This window comes from Suncus etruscus, chromosome 1 (assembly GCF_024139225.1).
Source record: "Suncus etruscus isolate mSunEtr1 chromosome 1, mSunEtr1.pri.cur, whole genome shotgun sequence".
Taxonomy (NCBI): domain Eukaryota; kingdom Metazoa; phylum Chordata; class Mammalia; order Eulipotyphla; family Soricidae; genus Suncus; species Suncus etruscus.
The window spans coordinates 2,005,373-2,023,711 of record NC_064848.1 but is presented as its reverse complement, the minus strand read 5'-3'; the positions used below and the strand labels follow the sequence as shown (position 1 = coordinate 2,023,711).

General features: G+C 38.4%; 1 protein-coding gene across 1 annotated transcript in view; it reads left to right on the top strand.

The window, feature by feature from the left end:
- Nucleotides 1–18,339, top strand: part of SCAPER (S-phase cyclin A associated protein in the ER) — a 390,328-nt gene that overhangs the window by 72,624 nt on the left and 299,365 nt on the right. Inside the window, 6 exon segments of the mRNA XM_049778585.1 lie at nucleotides 996–1,214; nucleotides 3,003–3,173; nucleotides 4,915–4,990; nucleotides 5,222–5,339; nucleotides 5,611–5,722; nucleotides 10,517–10,657. Of these exon segments, the coding sequence (XP_049634542.1) occupies nucleotides 996–1,214; nucleotides 3,003–3,173; nucleotides 4,915–4,990; nucleotides 5,222–5,339; nucleotides 5,611–5,722; nucleotides 10,517–10,657 (837 nt within the window).

The following is an 18,339-nucleotide window of genomic DNA, read 5'->3' as shown; positions in this document are numbered from 1 at the left end:
TCAAGCCTTACTTTTGGTTCTATACTTAGGCATCACTCTTCGTGGTGCTCTGATGACCATATGAGGACCAGGGCTCAAACTCAGGCCAGCCACATAGAAAGCTCGTGCCCTGCCCACTGTACAACCACTCTGGCTCCAATGCTGTATTATGCTGAAAACTATATATATGCATATAAAAATACTGTTATTTACCACATCTTTTAAAGAATTTTTGAGATTAAGTTATTATCTTAAGATAGAATTTTATGAATAAAATAATCTTTTTTGGGAGGGAGGTTGGGCCACACCCAGTGATGCTCAGGAGTTACTCCTGACTATGTGTTCAGAAATCGCTCTGGCTTGGGGGACCATATGGGATACCGGGGAACAAACCAGGTCTGTTCTGGGTAAGTCACTCTACAGCCATGCTATTTAAACATATATATTTTAATGAAAAGTGTCGTCTACTATTGGGAGGGAGGTCTTTGCAAAAATCCCGTTAGTTGTTTGGATATTTGATAAAGTATTATATTGTGACTAGATTTCTTTCATTGTGAGGCATATATAGTCCTCATCAAAAATTAGCCTACTCAGGCTGGCATGATAGCACAGCGGGTAGGGCTTTTGTCTTTTAAGTAGCCAACTAGAGTTCGATCCTCAGCATCCCATATGCTCCCTCTGAGCACCCTCAGGAATGACCCCAGAGCGCAGAGCCAGGAGTAGCCCCTGAGCACCACCTGGTGTGACCCAAAAACCAAAAAAAAAAAAAAAAAAAAGCCTACTAAAATAAAAGCAATTATGATCTTTATTATTTAATTTTTATATAAATTCAGATAGTGTCATAAAAATAAGTGCAATAAAATTGGTTTCATTTTGTTGTGTACTCTTGAAACACACGAAAAAGATGACTGCCAAGTACTGCTTTATAGTTGATAGGTTAAACAAATCACCTTTTCCAGAGGGAACATTTTATATTTTATGTTGTTGCTGATTCATTCTGTAAATATGTTTTGTAGTTCACAGTGAATTCAGCCGATGATGTCACAAGCTCTGGCCCTTGTTTTCTTCAAGACAATTCCGTGGGAACTTCTGAGATACCGGCTGTTCTTGTTGATTCAGAATGTGTTTCAGTAACTCAGCAAGCTGACACGCCCCCTTTGCAAACAACAGAACACACATTTTCTGCAGCCAAAGCAAGGATAGAAAATGAAATGGACCCTTCAGACATTTCAAATGTGAGTGCTACCAACTTGGTAAGAACAACTTATGAGAACACTGAGTCAATATGTTAAAGAGACATAAACCCCAGTATTTCTTTGTACTTTTTATTCCATATGTTACTGCAGATTCATTTATTTTTGTTTTCATTGTTCTTGGCATGGGGACCATGCTTTGTGACACTTGAGAGGAAACCCTGTGGTAGTGGAAACCCAGGACCTGACACTTACAAATCATGCATTCTATCACTTGTTTCATATTCTTGGCCCAGTATTTTATTTTATTTTTTATTTATTTATTTTTTGGGGGGCCACACCCGTTTGGTGCTCAGGGGTTACTCCTGGCTAAGCGCTCAGAAATTGCCCTTGGCTTGGGGGGACCATATGAGATGCCTGGGGATCGAACTGTGGTCCTTCCTTGGCTAGCGCTTGCAAGGCAGACACCTTACCTCTCCGGTTCCCCAGTATTTTATTTTTTAACTTTTCAGTATAGTTATTCTATTTTGTTTTGTAGAGATAGAAAATGAGACAATTAGTAATGCTAAATCATTTGGCTTGTATGCAGTTTGATTGATTATTCCTTAAGGTAGAATTAAGAAATTAAAGCAGTAATAAAGTCTTCCATGCAACGTAGCACTCAGTCATAGATGGTGATGGTGTCAACAAAACTTTTTTTAATGGAATACTTTACTTTAGACAGCTGGTATTATTTTTCTTTCCCTTTCCTCTCTTCTTCCCCCGTTAATCCCGACAGCTGGTATCATTTACTTGCTGTTAGGTCTTAAATGAAAATTTACTTATTATTACTATTGCAGAATTTTAAAAAATGCTGTGATTTGGGATTACCTATAATTAGGCTTCTCAAGGACAGTAGATATTTATGTCTTGCTTTTTAACCCAAACTAGACAGTTATTTGCGGTGTAGAGACAATTACCATATTGTCTCTATTATCATAATGGATAAAAGGAATTTAAATCTGCTATTTTTCTCTTTAACTCATCTGTTTTCTCTCCATTTTTCACTTTCTTTTGGATTGATTATATTTATAATTTTATTTGATCTCCTTTGTGAGCTTACCATGTTGCTTTGTTATTTCAGCTTTAGAGTTTCATGCAACTGCAGTTAGATTATCATAGGGAGTTTCAGTGATTACTGTGCATAGTATTTATATTACTTTCATCATGGGTTTTTTAAACCTTATTTTGAACTTATATTTTAAAATGATCTTATTATAAACTCAAGTTATCTGCTCAAACTCAAGTTTAGAAGGCATTATCACAATTAGAGTGTAAATTTTTTGTTTTTATTATATATAGTGCTTTTATTTTTAATATATTTGATCGTTGACTTTTGGTGCTAAAATCAAATTGTACTTCGTCATTATGAATAATTTGTTATTTATATAACTTCACAGTTTCTTATACATAGCAGACTGGTAAAAAAGTAAGTCATGAATTATTGTACCACTTTATGAATATAGTATAAGCTCTAGGCTTTAAGAAGCTTAAGTCAAACAACCAAGCAAGTAGTTAAATCTCCAGGTTTCATAATTATACATCAGTGCTACTTTTTTTTTTGCTCCTGGCTTGGGGGACCATGTGGGACTCTGGGGGATCAAACTGCGGTTTGTCCTAGGTTAGCACTTGGAAGGCAAACTCCCTATCACTTTGGCCACTGCTCCGGCCCCACATCAGTGCTATTTTATGTTTCTTGTTGAATTCATGATTAGAGCACATAAAAAGTAACTATCTTTCAGTAAAGTAATGGTTCTTATTTTTTAGTTTTGTTTGTTTTAAACTTCATAGTCTATGGCAGAAGTTCTCGCTAAAAAAGAAGAGCTAGCTGATCGTTTGGAGAAGGCCAATGAAGAAGCAATCGCCAGTGCTATTGCAGAAGAGGAACAGCTAACTAGAGAAATTGAAGCAGAAGAAAACAATGATATTAACATTGAAACTGACAACGACAGTGATTTTTCTGTGAGTTCCAGAATTTTAAATGTAATTGTTCAAGAAAACAATTAAACACCTTAATTAAGTACAAGAGGATATAGAGTTTATTTAGTCTTCTTTAAAAATTTTTTAAGGTTTTTTTTTTGTTGTTGTTGTCGTTGTTTTGTTTTTTTGGTCACAATGCTCAGAAACCACTCTTGGCAGGCTCAGGGGACCATATGGGACGCTGTGATTCGAACCACCACCAACCTTCTGCATGCAAGGCAAATGTCTTACCTCCATGCTGTCTCTCCGCCCCTTCTTTAAGATTTTTTTTTTTTTTTTTTTTTTTTTTGGTTTTTGGTTTTTGGGCCACACCCGGTGACGCTCAGGGGTTACTCCTGGCTATGCGCTCAGAAGTCGCTCCTGGCTTGGGGGACCATATGGGATGCCGGGGGATCGAACCGCGGTCCGTCCTAGGCTAGCGCAGGTAAGGCAGGCACCTTACCTTTAGCGCCACCGCCCGGCCCCTTTAAGATTATTTTTAAAAAAATATTCAGGAACTCTTAGTTTAATTTCTGGCACTGTATAGTTCCCAGAGCACCCTGAAACCACCTCTCCAAAATTTTCTTCATTAATTATATTTTTTCTGAATTAGACATACAGTAAATATCAACTTTTAAAAATAATCAGTTTCCCATTACTTTTCACATAAAATGCCATTGACAATTTGGAAGTTGTTCTGATTTGATGAATCAAGAAATTGACTCTCAGGGCTGACTAGTACAACACTTACCTTGCATGCAGCCATCCCAGGTTTGATCTCCAGCACCACAGATGGTGCCCTGAACACAACTAGGAGTGATTCCTGAGCACAAAGCCTGAGCTTAGCTGAGTATGGTCCTCTCTTTTCTAAAAAAATTCAATCTCAGAGGAAGGAAGCAGTTAATATTGCTCAGGAAGTAAATGTAGAGATTGAAGAATAATCTAGGTATTTTGCTTTTTTTGAATTCTAACAAAAATTATGTATTGCCTTTTTGTCACCAAGTACCCAGCACATTTATGTTGATGAGAGGGATTTCTTAAGTAATAATATTCCAAATATTCTATATTTATAATGTTAAACAGAAAGTCTTCAGTGTCTCTGATATTGTGATCTGAATAGATTTACATTTATGCAATTATGTATTGCCTTTTTGTCACCAAGTACCCAGCACATTTATGTTGATGAGAGGGATTTCTTAAGTAATAATATTCCAAATATTCTATATTTATAATGTTAAACAGAAAGTCTTCAGTGTCTCTGATATTGTGATCTGAATAGATTTACATTTATGCAGTTTAATATCAGGTTAATATGCCATTTGATTTATTTCTGCTCTTAAAGAAAGAAAAGTTTGTCTTTTTCTTTCCATAAGTGAGCTATGGTGTTTTCACTGGTAAATTTTGTGACTGCAAGAGGAATAGAATATTTTTTTCTCCTCATTTGGGCCAAATGAGGCTGGTGCTCAGGGATAAACTCCTGGCTCTGTGTTCATTCCTGACACTTTTGGGGGTTAGGGGAAACCATATGTGGACCCAGGAATTGAACTTGGATTGGAAACATGCAGGCAAGCTTCTTAAGCTCTGTACTATCTCTGGCTCCTGAAAGAGGTGTTTCCGTGCCCCCCCCCCCCCCATTCTGTACTATTTGTTAAATGTATGTCAGTTAGTAGCAGATAGGAAATTTTCTTGAACTAGTTTTTATTGTGTTCAAATATTCTTGCATATTTTTTTTATTGTCTTGTAGGCCAGCATGGGCAGTGGCAGTGTATCTTTCTGTGGTATATCTATGGACTGGAATGATGTCCTTGCAGATTATGAAGGTATTATGTGTGTGTGTGTGTGTGTGTGTGTGTGTGTGTGTGTGTGTGTGTGTGTGTGTGTGTATGTGTGTGTGTATGTGTGAAATTGGCATTTCATCACATGGTATATCTGGTCCAATACATTATTTGGAGAGGGCATCCTGATGCCATTTAAGAATTTATTTTCAAATGTCAGGCTTCATATAAGCTATGTGGTTACATAGTAATAATGGTTTCCATTTTTCTGAGCAGCTCGTGAGTCTTGGCGCCAAAATACATCCTGGGGAGATATTGTAGAGGAAGAACCTGCGAGGCCTCCAGGACATGGAATTCACATGCATGAAAAATTGTCTTCACCATCTCGTAAAAGGTCTGGTTCTTGAAAGTTAATTTGAAATAGTTCACAGGAGGAAAATGAGCCACTTTTGATTTTGTAGTGTGGCTATATAATTTTTTAAAGGCACCTTTGTTAAGGACAGTTGCAGATCTGTGGAAAAACGACAGTGTTTTCTTGAAACATGAAACCAGTTAGTTTTGTATACTTTTTATGTTTATTTCATGAACTTTGAAGACTAAAGAAAATATTTTTGGCTGTATCATGTAAACATTTGTATCTTCTGTTCATTTGTTTGTGTTAATAGAACAATTGCAGAATCTAAGAAGAAACATGAAGAAAAACAAATGAAAGCACAGCAGCTCCGGGAGAAATTACGTGAAGAAAAAGCACTAAAGCTTCAAAAATTGTTGGAAAGGGTTAGTTTTTGGACAACTGTGATAGCCTGAGTTGATGGTTTATTTTTGACTTAGATTTTTTTCTTTAAATGTGAAATAAATCTAAACCAATTATAAAAATAGTGTCTTTGGGGGGGGGGAAATCATTTCTAGCTGTTGAACTAAAGAATATTACTTGTAAAAAAAAAGAACTCATTTTTGTACAAATATATTCGCCAACTAGGCATGAATTATTGAAGTTTCATTTTATTGGTTTGCTTCTTTATTATTTTTGAAATTTTGTTAAAAAGTTTTTGTTTGGGGCTAGAGTTATTGCACAGTGGTAGTGAATTTGCCTTGCACGCGGCCAACCCTGGATGGATTCTGGTTCGATGTACCTTCTGTACTATCACTCTGGCCCTTATATATCTAATTCTTATATGTAGTTTTATATGATCACTACATAATTATGACAGACACTGAGAGCTGTCAAGACAGGTTTTTCATAAAGTGACATTGTTTCTTGAATCATGAGTCCAGTTAGTTTTGTATACTTTTTTGTTTATTTCACAAACTTTCAAGACTAAAGAAAATAGTTTTGTTTTTATGAGGTAATATAATTTACAAGATGCTATATCTTTTAAGGTACAATTACATACCTCTTCACCTCTCAGAGAGCATAAATATATTTTATATTATATTACATATAACTATTGTACAGCAGTATTATTTAATAGTTGAGAGAGGCTGGTTTCCCTCCTGGGAACTATTTCAAATTAATTTTTAAAAGTATGGTGCTGTCGCCAGGCGGGTCTTCATGGCCGGCTCTGGCAACTCGGGCCCTGGGGGGCGGGCGGAAGAGAGAAACCCCTCCCCTTTCAATTTTCAAACTGGAGAGGGAGCCCGCAGTTGGACCCAGCAGAGCGCACATGCCAGGAAAGCCGTCCCTCTTTTTTCTGGTATGTCAGGGTCGCTGGTCAGACAGTGGGCCACAGATCTCCTCTCCTGGACTGAACATGTGGTCCAGGAGACTGGGACCCCCCCCCACGCCAGGCGGGTCTTCATGGCCGGCCCTGGCAACTTGGGCCCTGGGGGGCGGGCAGAGGAGGGAAACCCCTCCCCTATGTATACTGGACCTCCTGTATTGTTTGCTACTAATACTATTTTTCAAAACCGCGCGGGCGGTTATCCAAAAGCATTATCCAAAAACGTTCCTGATCCTAGACTGTTCCTAGGAATGGAATCAGGATGCCCAAGATTTGGATAAAACACTCAAATAGGCCTTTATTGTCTAGTCTTTTATATATTGCCTCTCCCCTCACCCCTGTGTCTCACCTACCTCCTCATCCCCCAACCCTGAACCATTATCTTCCCCTTATTCAACCCTCTTTATCCTCAGTTCCTAACTGGGTAGACACCAAGACTGACCTTCTGCCCCAATACCACCATCCAAGACACCCTCTCAGTCCCCAGCTCATGCCTCTACAAATAACTACAACCAACACGCCTGTTGACCCATGCTTGGTGGCCCCTCTTGCCCCCATCAAACTACGGACTGTTGCATGATACCGGAATTAGCTTCAGCAAAACCCCTAGTTCAAGGACAATATAGGTTTTCGTAATGCCGCAAAACATGTCTCAAACTCAACTATCACCAGTTGTCTTCAGATGCCCTTGTTTTCTTTCTTTCTTTTTTTTTCTTTTTAAAACATAAAGGGTCACATGTATTTCCTTTGTATATCTCAGATGTATTCCCTTAACATCTATAACTCTTTTCGAATATTCTCATATAGTGACAATTTTGCCCACTGGATTTGTTATTTGATTGTTTGATTTTCCCCCTTTGACATCTGTTTTATAAGCAATACTGGTAGAAGAGTATCTCTGTATAGATTTCACATTTATACCAAGTTACGGGGAATGTTAGACTTTATCGTCGGCCCCCAGGTGCACCGACAATATCTTGTGGCATTGCTTCTCTTTTGCATAGGCACATTAAAATGGGAAAATAATACATATGCAAACAAGTTCTTATCTAATAGAGATGGGAGCACAAATTTGGTAATGTAATTAGGCCTTTTACCCTGAACATTGGCATAATGATTTGACTCAGGCCTCAGAAGAATGAGCATCGCCCACACTCACCTGAACAATGGATACCATCTATGGAAACAATCACAATTGTCTATAACATTACCAGGATCCAAGCCTCTACCAGGGAAGACGTACCACTGCTTTGGCATTGACTTACTCCAAAGAGTGCTCCCAACACCTAGACGACTCAGCAACAGTCTGCATGCAGGGCAGATCGCTCCGCATTTAATGGTATGCTGAAACTAGAGGATGCTCCACATCAGCCTGACATCGATGAAAGAAATGCACAGAATCCAGAGTCTTTAAATATAAGAATCTGATACCAACAATAGCTAAAGTGTGAAAAAGTTTCACCGGGACTTTGAGAATGACTGGAGTTGGATAGACTGGTATGCCTGGAAACCAGAGTCTGTCTTATGGAGTGAGGCCTTTTTGTAATCAGGTCAAGGATTTTTTTTCCATTTTCTCCATTTTTCTGGATCTATGCAAACAATGGCGATTGCCACTATCATACCTTTACTATATTTTTTTACTCTTATCCTTTAAGGAAAAAAAAATACAACTTACTGAACTTAAAAACAAATTACTGTAGTAGAATACCTGTCTCAAATACAGGCAGGGGATGGGAAGGGGGGAGGGGGTAATGTTACACTGGTGAAGGGGGGTGTTCTGTTTATGACTGTAACCCAAATATGATCATGTTACTTAAATAAAAAATATATATTTAAAAATGAAAAGTATGGTGCTGGAGTGATAGTCATTGGGTAGGGCACTTACCTTGCACAGGGTCAACCTGGGTTCAATCCCTGGAATACCATATGGCTCCCCAGCACCACCAGAAATAATTACTAGGTTAAGAGCCAGGAATAACCTCTAAACATTGCTGAGTGACCCAAAAACAAATAAAAAAATATCACACCATTAAATATTGAATAATCTTTAAACACTGCTCACAGAGAATTGTCAAATATCATCTTTTCCCTCCCACCATTTTTTTGATTTTTGGGCCATGCCCAGAGTTCTTTTTTTTCCAATAATATCTTTTTGTTGTTTGTTTGTTTTTGGGTCACACCCGGCACTGGCTCTATTCTTAGAAATCGCTCCTGGCAGGCCCAGAAGATCATATGAGATGCCGGGATTCGAACCACCGTCCTTCTGCATGCAAGGCAAATGCCTTGCCTCCATGCCATCCCTCTGGCCGCTCCAATAATACCTTTATTTAAATGCCATTATTATACATGTTTGAAGTTGGGTTTCAGTGATAAAAGTAAACCCATTCACCAGTGCAACCTTCCTGCCACTAATACCACCCATCTCTCTCCTCCTGTACCCTCTGCCTGTATTTGAGACAGGCATTCTATCTCTCTCATTCACTACCATTGTCATGATAGTTGTTAGTGTAGTTATTTCTCTACCTGCGCTCACCACTCTTTGTGGTAAGCTTCATATCATGGGCTGGTCCTTCTGGCCCTCTCTTTTGTCTCTGGATATCATTACTATCTTTTATTTTTCTTAAATCCCAAAGATGAGTGAGACTGGTCTGTGTCTTTCTTTCTCCCTTTGGCTCATTTCACTCAGCATAATAGTTTACATGTCTATCCATGTATAGGAAAATTTCATGACTTCATTTTTTCTAACTGCTGCATAGTATTCCATTGTATATATGTACCATAGTTTTGTTAGCCACTCATCTGTTGTTGAATCTGGGTTGTTTTCAGATTCTGGCTCTTGTAAACAGCACTGCAATGAATATATGAATATAGGTGTGCAGAGGGCATTTTTGTATTGTTTTTTGTGTTCCTAGGGTATATCCTAGTAGTGGTATTGCTGGATCATATAGGAGCTCAATTTCCAGTTTTTTGAGGAGTATCCATATTGTTTTCCAGAAAGGCTGGACTAGACGCATGCCCAAAGTTCTTAAAGGCTATGTCTGGCCCAGTGTTTGTGGGCTGCTTCTGGTGAGATGTGCGAGATCCTTCTGTTTTTTGGGGGACATGCAGTGCCAAAGATTGGGCTATGGGTCCTGAATGCAAAGCAGCCTTTTGAGTTATCCCCTGGGTGTGAACATCATTTCATAGCTGAGAAAACTAAATCTCAATGAGGTGAAATACTAGTGTCATATGACCAGTGATCGGTCGCATTTGGGCTTTATTTTTGCTTTTTGGCCACACCTGATGATGCGTAGGAATTATTCTTGGCACTATACTCAGGAATTACTCCTGGAAGTGCTCAGGGAACCATATGGGATGACAGGGATCAAACCCAGGTCAGCTGCATGTAAGGTAAGCACCCCACTTTCTGTGCTATTGTGTTGGTTTTTTTTTTTATTGGTTTTTGGTTTTTGGGTCACACCCGGGGGTGCTCAGGGGTTACTCCTGGCTGTCTGCTCAGAAATAGCTCCTGGCAGGCACGGGGGACCATATGGGACACAGGGATTCAAACCAACCACCTTTGGTCCTGGATCGGCTGCTTGCAAGGCAAACACCGCTGGGCTATCTCTCCAGGCCCCTGTGCTATTGTTTTAAGGTCAAGCTTTCACTTTGTGACCCAGTGCTGTTTCTGGTTAGGCATACGTATGTATTGTGAATTCAAGCAGTCTGGCTTCATGGTCTGTGTGTTCATCATTGGTCTTTCTCCTGTAGATCTAGAAATTCTGGGTTATAGCTTTTTTATTGTCTATAAGCTGTTCATTTGCCTTCTGTGAAATGACTAATTGACGATGTGATGATTGACTCTATATAGGAGAAGGATGTTCGGAAATGGAAGGAAGAATTACTAGATCAACGGCGCAGGATGATGGAGGAGAAGTTACTTCATGCTGAATTTAAACGAGAGGTGCAATTACAAGCAATTGTGAAAAAAGCCCAAGAGGAAGAAGCTAAGGTACATCATTTAGGTGCTTGAACTTCAAATTACTTTTTCATATATTATTATTGTTTTGGTGTTTGAGGAACTCAAAAGTTCTTGTGCCAGGAAACAAGCCTGGGCCTCCCATGTGCAAAGCATCTATCTGCTTTAGTCTTGGAGTTAGCTCTCTTTCTCTCTCTCCCCTTCCTATTCTCTCCCCCTTCCTCTCTCACACTAACCCCCTTTCTCTCTCTCTCCCTCACTCTCTTCCCTCTCAATCTCTTCCTCTCCCTGTTTCTCTCTTTCTCTTGTCCTTGCTCTTTATTTTTCAAAAAAAATATCATTATATAATAGTAATATAAACTAATGTTTATCAAGCATTTGTTCTGTGCCATAATAGCAGAACATTTTTATAGCTTATTTTGAACCTATTAGATATAGTATCTTATTCTAATAATTTTCATGCAGTATTTATTTACACACATACATACTTTTAGTAGCTTTTTTCTGCAGTACAGTTGACAATGACCAGAACACATGTGAAACATCAATTAGATGAATTTTGATGAGCTTGTATTTATAAAACCATCAGTACAATGAAGCTAAACAATTTCATCTTCCTCCCAAGTTTCTTCATATTCTTGTTATTTCTTCCTTTCTCCAACTCTGTTATCATGCAATTGTTGATCTGCTTTTTGTCACTGTAGATGTTAACATTTCCTACAGTTTTCTATGAATGGAATCTTAGACTGTGTGCCTTTACTTTACCCCTGGCTTCTCTCACTCAGTATAGTTATTTTGAATTTCATCGATGCTATTGTGTATATCAGTTCCTTTTTATTGCTGTGAATTGTATAGAATTACCATAATTTGTTTGTCAGTTCACCTGTTGACGGACATTTGTTTTCTTTCCAGTTTCTTGCTGCTGCAGATGTAGCTGTTCTGAACATTCAAATGCAGATCTTTGCATTTGATGTATACTTTCATTTTCTTGGAAAAATACCTAAGAGTGAATTGGCAAGGTCTAATGATAGGCTTGTGTTTAACTTTTAATAGGTAGTTTCCCAGAATACTCATACTGTTAATGCATTCTTTTGGGGGGGCCCAAGCTGGGGAGATGCAGGGGGTACATCTGGCAATGCTAAAAATTTCTGGCATTAGGAATTACTTAGGAATATTCCTGGTAGTGCTTGGGGGATACTAGATGCTGGGGATGGAAGTTAGGGTTAGCCACATGTAAATCAAGCACCCACTGTACTATCTCTCCAATCCCTATTGATACATTCTACCAGTAGTGAATTAGTGTTGTAATTAGCCAAATTCTCACCAATTAATAGTGGTTACATGCTGTAATTTTAGCCATCATATCTTCTTAGGTCTATATAATATCTCATATGGTTTAATTTGAACTTTTCAAGTGCTTATTTCTTTTTTTTTTTTTTTTTTTTTTTTTTGGTTTTTGGGCCACACCCAGCAGTGCTCAGGAGTTACTCCTGGCTGTCTGCTCAGAAATAGCTCCTGGCAGGCACAGGGGACCATATGGGACACTGGGATTCGAACCAACCACCTTTGGTCCTGAATTGGCTGCTTTCAAGGCAAACACTGCTGTGCTATCTCTCCAGGCCCTCAAGTGCTTATTTCTTACCTGTATCACTTGTTTAGTCGAACTATTTTGTTGAAATCTAATTTCACAATTGGTTTTTCAGTTGGATTATTTGTTACTAAGATTTTTCAGTGCTCTTGAGGTAGAAAGTGGGTAAAAAGTAGGTTTTTTAAAAATACACAACATAGGGCCGGCGAGGTGGTACTAGAGGAAAGGTGTCTGCCTTGCAAGCACTAGCCAAGGAAGGACTGCGGTTCGATCCCCATGGGTGTGGCCAAAATCAAAAAACAAAAAAATATACACAACATAATGTCTAATATATTTTTCATTATCTAAAAAACCCCCTCCTCACTGAATTAAACCACATAACCGTCACTTCACACACATAAATGCGTGTGTGCATATATATATATATATATACACACATATTGGGAGGAGCTGTGAGGATATTTAAATTTTGTTAACCAACTATAATAAATTAGTTATAACATGCTGTTATATTATCAGTCCTAGATGCCAAGTTTCATATTCGATCTTTAGCCTGAGTTCATAGATTTATTATGGGAGAATTTATATATATATATATATATATATTTTTTTGGTATTTTTTTTGTGGGGGGGGGGGCACACCCGGCATTGCTCAGGGATTACTCCTGGCTGTCTGCTCAGAAATAGCTCCTGGCAGGCACGGGGAACCATACACCGGGATTCGAACCAACCACCTTTGGTCCTGGATCGGCTGCTTGCAAGGCAAATGCCACTGTGCTATCTCTCCGGGCCTGAGAATTTATATTTTTAATGGTCTCATTTCTGCTCTCAAATATTATTTTTATGAATGGTACTTATTTTTTGCTTTTGTTTTCGGGCCACACCCAGCTTGCTCAGTGCTTACTCTGGACTCCATACTGTTCTGACTGTTAATGTGAAACATCAAGAACCTTTTTCTAGAACCCTTGATTTTTATTCTTTTGCCAGTCCTTTTTCTTTTGTTGCTTTTTGTCCTTGTCACATCATTTCCCCCTGGAGTATCACAGTCATGTTCTTTCTTTGCTTTCCTCTCAGCAGCTATGACTCCAGTCTCCTATTTAATCTCAAGGTTTTCTTATTTATTTATTTATTTATTTATTTATTTATTTATTTATTTATTTATTTAATATATCATTTTCAGTACCATACTGGTTGGTGCTCAGGACTCATGCCTGTTTCTGTTCTCAGGGATTACTCCTGTCAGGGATTGGGAGGACAATTTGTGGTGCCAGCATTTGAATTGGGATCCTTTGTATGCATCTTTACTCCTCCCATCTCTCCAGCCCTTCAGTTACCTTTATACAGAAGGAATTGCTTCATGCTGTGTCCAGTAGAATTCATCAGCTTACCACCCAATACCCAAAACATCTGTTTTTCCTGAAATCTGCATTATATCCAGTAAACTAGACTCAGAGAACTTGTAATTGTTCATTTTGAGTCATTTGATTTTGTAGGATTACTTTTGTGAACATTATTTCTTTAACAGCCCAAAGATAGCATAGTCTAACCTGACTTTGTTACATGTATATGATATATATCTTATGTGTTTATATGTATATACGTATATATTAATCTGCAAAGATAAAATAATCTAATCTGACTTCTACGTTACATGTATATGTATATACCATATATATTCATCTGAGAATTCTGTAAAATTTCTTCAGTTTCTTACATTTTTTTGCAGCTGTCACCAGTTTGCTCCATTTAAATTTTTTCTAAATTTTTATTTGGTAATCTTATCTTTTATCCCTGCTACATGGAAATTAATCTTTCTGGAAGGCATTACTATATAACTCTCATCTTAAGGTTTAGTATAAATTAATTTCTCTAGTTTTCAAAGATATTATTTTATATTTAGAATATTGCTCAAATTTTAAAAATGATTCATTCTCATTTCATCACCCATAGCATTCAATGAATATTCTTTAAGACATCTTTCCTGAATAATATTTAGATTGCCTAATAACTTTACCAAATAGAGTTATACTTTACATGTTACTTTAAAAGATACATATTAGTTCCTATTTTAGTTCCCTTCTAAGACAAAAATGAAATGGAATAAAATGGAAGGAATTATTAAATTTATAATGTCTTCATTACAAGAGACATTTACCATATGATTCTTTTTTGTTTGTTTGTTTGTTTGTTTTTGGGCCACACCCGTCGGTGCTCAGGGGTTACTCCTGGCTGTCTGCTCAGAAATAGCTCCTGGCAGGCACAGGGGACCATATGGGACACCTGGATTCGAACCAACCACCTTAGGTCCTGGATCGGCTGCTTGCAAGGCAAACACCGCTGTGCTATCTCTCCAGGCCCACCATATGATTCTTAAGGTTATGAAATTATGAAAGCCAGTAAGTTTTGAATTTTTGTTACTTTATTTTTTTTTTTGAATTTTTGAAGTTTCGTTACGTTTATTAGCCCCCATTTAATTTGGGACAATTTCTCTCATTTTTTTTTTTTTTCCGGGCCGTTTGATGCTCAAGGGTTACTCCTGGCTAAGGGCTCAGAAATTGCCCCTGGCATGGGGGGACCATATGGGACGCCGGGGGATCGAACCGCCGTCCTTCCTTGGCTAGCGCTTGCAAGGCAGACACCACCTAACCGCCCCACAATTTCTCTTTAATAAGAGAAATGAAATTGGAACACTTACTTACTTTCGTCATCCTAATCTCCTAACAATTTCTTAAAGTTTTATTGGTTTAAAACGTTTACATTTTTCTCTTTAACCATAGGTTATTAGTACAGTTTTATGTCTGTCTGTCTGTAAGTAATTCTTCAGCAATGAGTTTTGTTTTGATGTGTTTGGGGGATTTTGTTAACAAATAATTGTTTTCAGGATGGCTGTGACCCTCAGATCTTGTCTAACTCAGGACTGCAGCACTCCTTCCAGCATACATGGTGGCTATTAGATTCTGCTCTTTCCTTAGAGCACTTGGAAGCATCTTTTTGCTTTCTTTTCTGTGGAGAAGGCTGAGGCCATGCGACTTGCCAATTGCTTGCTTAAAATAACTTAATAAGGGCCCAGAGAGATAGCACAGCGGTGTTTGCCTTGCAAGCAGCCGATCCAGGACCAAAGGTGGTTGGTTCGAATCCCTGTGTCCCATATGGTCCCCTGTGCCTGCCAGGAGCTATTTCTGAGCAGACAGCCAGGAGTAACCCCTGACCATTGCCGGGTGTGGCCCAAAAACCAAAGAAAACAAAACAAAACTAAACAAAAACTTAATAAAGATATTCTTGGCATTGATTTTCTGAATCTTTTTTATTTTGTTTGTTTTTCGGGCCACACCCTGTAGCGCTCAGGGGTTACTCCTGGCTCTGTACTCAGAAATCACTCCTGGCAGGCTCAGGGGAACCATATGGGATGCCGAGATTCAAACCACCGTCCATCCTAGGCCTGCCACTTGCAAGGCAAACGCTTTACTGCTGTGCTATCTCTCCAGCCCCTGAAGTTTTTTTATATAATAAATTGAACTGTTTCAGTTCTCTAGTAGTTTTTCTGGATAGACTTTCTTATTATATATTTTGCTTCATCTTAACTTTATACACTTTTTTTGTTTGTTTTGTTTTCTGGTCAAATCGAAGATGCTCAGAAGTTACTTTCGGCTCTGCACTCAGGAATCAGTCCTGGAGGGCTTGAGGGACCATATGGGATGCCGGGGATCAATCCTGGGACAGCTTTGTACAATGCAAATATCCTAGTAGCAGTAATATATCATCAGTCCCATATACATTTTTATCCCCATAAAAGTCATCTTCACTTCTGTATATCGAAAGTTTATCACTTGTACATATGTTTTCAGTTTTGATATCTGCATTAACTGTGATTATTTAAAATTCCTTTTCAGTGATTTGCAGTTTTACATTTGTTCTTGTCGCTACTTTTTCTTTCTTTTTTTTTTTTTTTAATTTTTTTTTATGTAAACACCTTGATTACATACATGATTGTGTTTGGGTTTCTGTCATGTAAAGAACACCACCCATCACCGGTGCAACATTCCCATCACCCAAGTCCCAAATCTCCCTCCTCCCCACCCAACCCCCGCCTGTACCCTAAACAGGCTCTACATTTCCCTCATACATTCTCAATATTAGGACAGTTCAAAATGTAGTTATTTCTCTAACTAAACTCATCACTCTTTGTGGTGAGCTTCCTGAGGTGAGCTGGAACTTCCAGCTCTTTTCTCTTTTGTGTCTGAAAATTATTATTACAAGGGTATCTTTCATTTTTCTTAAAACCCATAGATGAGTGAGACCATTCTGCGTTTTTCTCTCTCTCTCTGACTTATTTCACTCAGCATAATAGATTCCATGTACATCCATGTATAGGAAAATTTCATGACTTCATCTCTCCTGACAGCTGCATAATATTCCATTGTGTATATGTACCACAGTTTCTTTAGCCATTCGTCTGTTGAAGGGCATCTTGGTTGTTTCCAGAGTCTTGCTATGGTAAATAGAGCTGCAATGAATATAGGTGTAAGGAAGGGGTTTTTGTATTGTATTTTTGTGTTCCTAGGGTATATTCCTAGGAGTGGTATAGCTGGATCGTATGGGAGCTCGATTTCCAGTTTTTGGAGGAATCTCCATATCGCTTTCCATAAAGGTTGAACTAGACAGCATTCCCACCAGCAGTGGATAAGAGTCCCTTTCTCTCCACATCCCCGCCAACACTGTTTATTCTCATTCTTTGTGATGTGTGCCATTCTCTGGGGTGTGAGGTGGTATCTCATTGTTGTTTTGATTTGCATCTCCCTGATGATTAGTGATGTGGAACATTTTTTCATGTGTCTTTTGGCCATGCGTATTTCTTCTTTGTCAAAGTGTTCATTTCTTCTCCCCATTTTTTGATGGGGTTAGATGTTTTTTTCTTGTAAAGTTCTGTCAGTGCCTTGTATATTTTGGAGATTAGCCCCTTATCTGATGGGTATTGGGTGAATAGTTTCTCCCACTCAGTGGGTGGCTCTTGTATCCTGGGCACTATTTCCTTTGAGGTGCAGAAGCTTCTCAGCTTAATATATTCCCATCTGTTAATCTCTGCTTTCACTTGCTTGGAGAGTGCAGTTTCCTCCTTGAAGATGCCTGTAATGTCCTGTAGTGTTTTGCCTATGTGCTGTTCTATATATCTTATGGTTTTGGGGCTGATATCGAGGTCTTTAATCCATTTGGATTTTACCTTTGTACATGATGTTAGCTGGGGGTCTAAGTTTAATTTTTTGCAAGTGGCTATCCAATTGTGCCAACACCACTTGTTGAAGAGGCTTTCCCTGCTCCATTTAGGATTTCCTGCTCCTTTATCAAAAATTAGATGGTTGTATCTCTGGGGAACATTTTCTGAGTATTCAAGCCTATTCCACTGATCTGAGGACCTATCCTTATTCCAATACCATGCTGTTTTGATAACTGTTGCTTTGTAGTACAGTTTAAAGTTGGGAAAAGTAATTCCTCCCATATTCTTTTTCCCAATGATTGCTTTAGCTATTCGAGGGTGTTTATTGTTCCAAATGAATTTCAAAAGTGTCTGATCCACTTCTTTGAAGAATGTCATGGGTATCTTTAGAGGGATGGCATTAAATCTGTATAATGCCTTGGGGAGTATTGACATTTTGATGATGTTAATCCTGCCAATCCATGAGCAGGGTATGTGTTTCCATTTCCGTGTGTCCTCTCTTATTTCTTGGAGCAGAGTTTTATAGTTTTCTTTGTATAGGTCCTTCACATATTTAGTCAAGTTGATTCCAAGATATTTGAGTTTGTGTGGTACTATTGTGAATGGGGTTGTTTTCTTAATGTCCATTTCATCCTTATTACTATTGGTATATAGAAAGGCCATTGATTTTTGTGTGTTAATTTTGTAGCCTGCCACCTTGCTATATGAGTCTATTGTTTCTAGAAGCTTTTTGATAGAGTCTTTAGGGTTTTCTAAGTAGAGTATCATGTCATCTGCAAACAATGAGAGCTTGACTTCTTCCTTTCCTATCTGGATTCCCTTGATATCCTTTTCTTGCCTAATCGCTATAGCAAGTACTTCCAGTGCTATGTTGAATAGGAGTGGTGAGAGAGGACAGCCTTGTCTTGTGCCAGA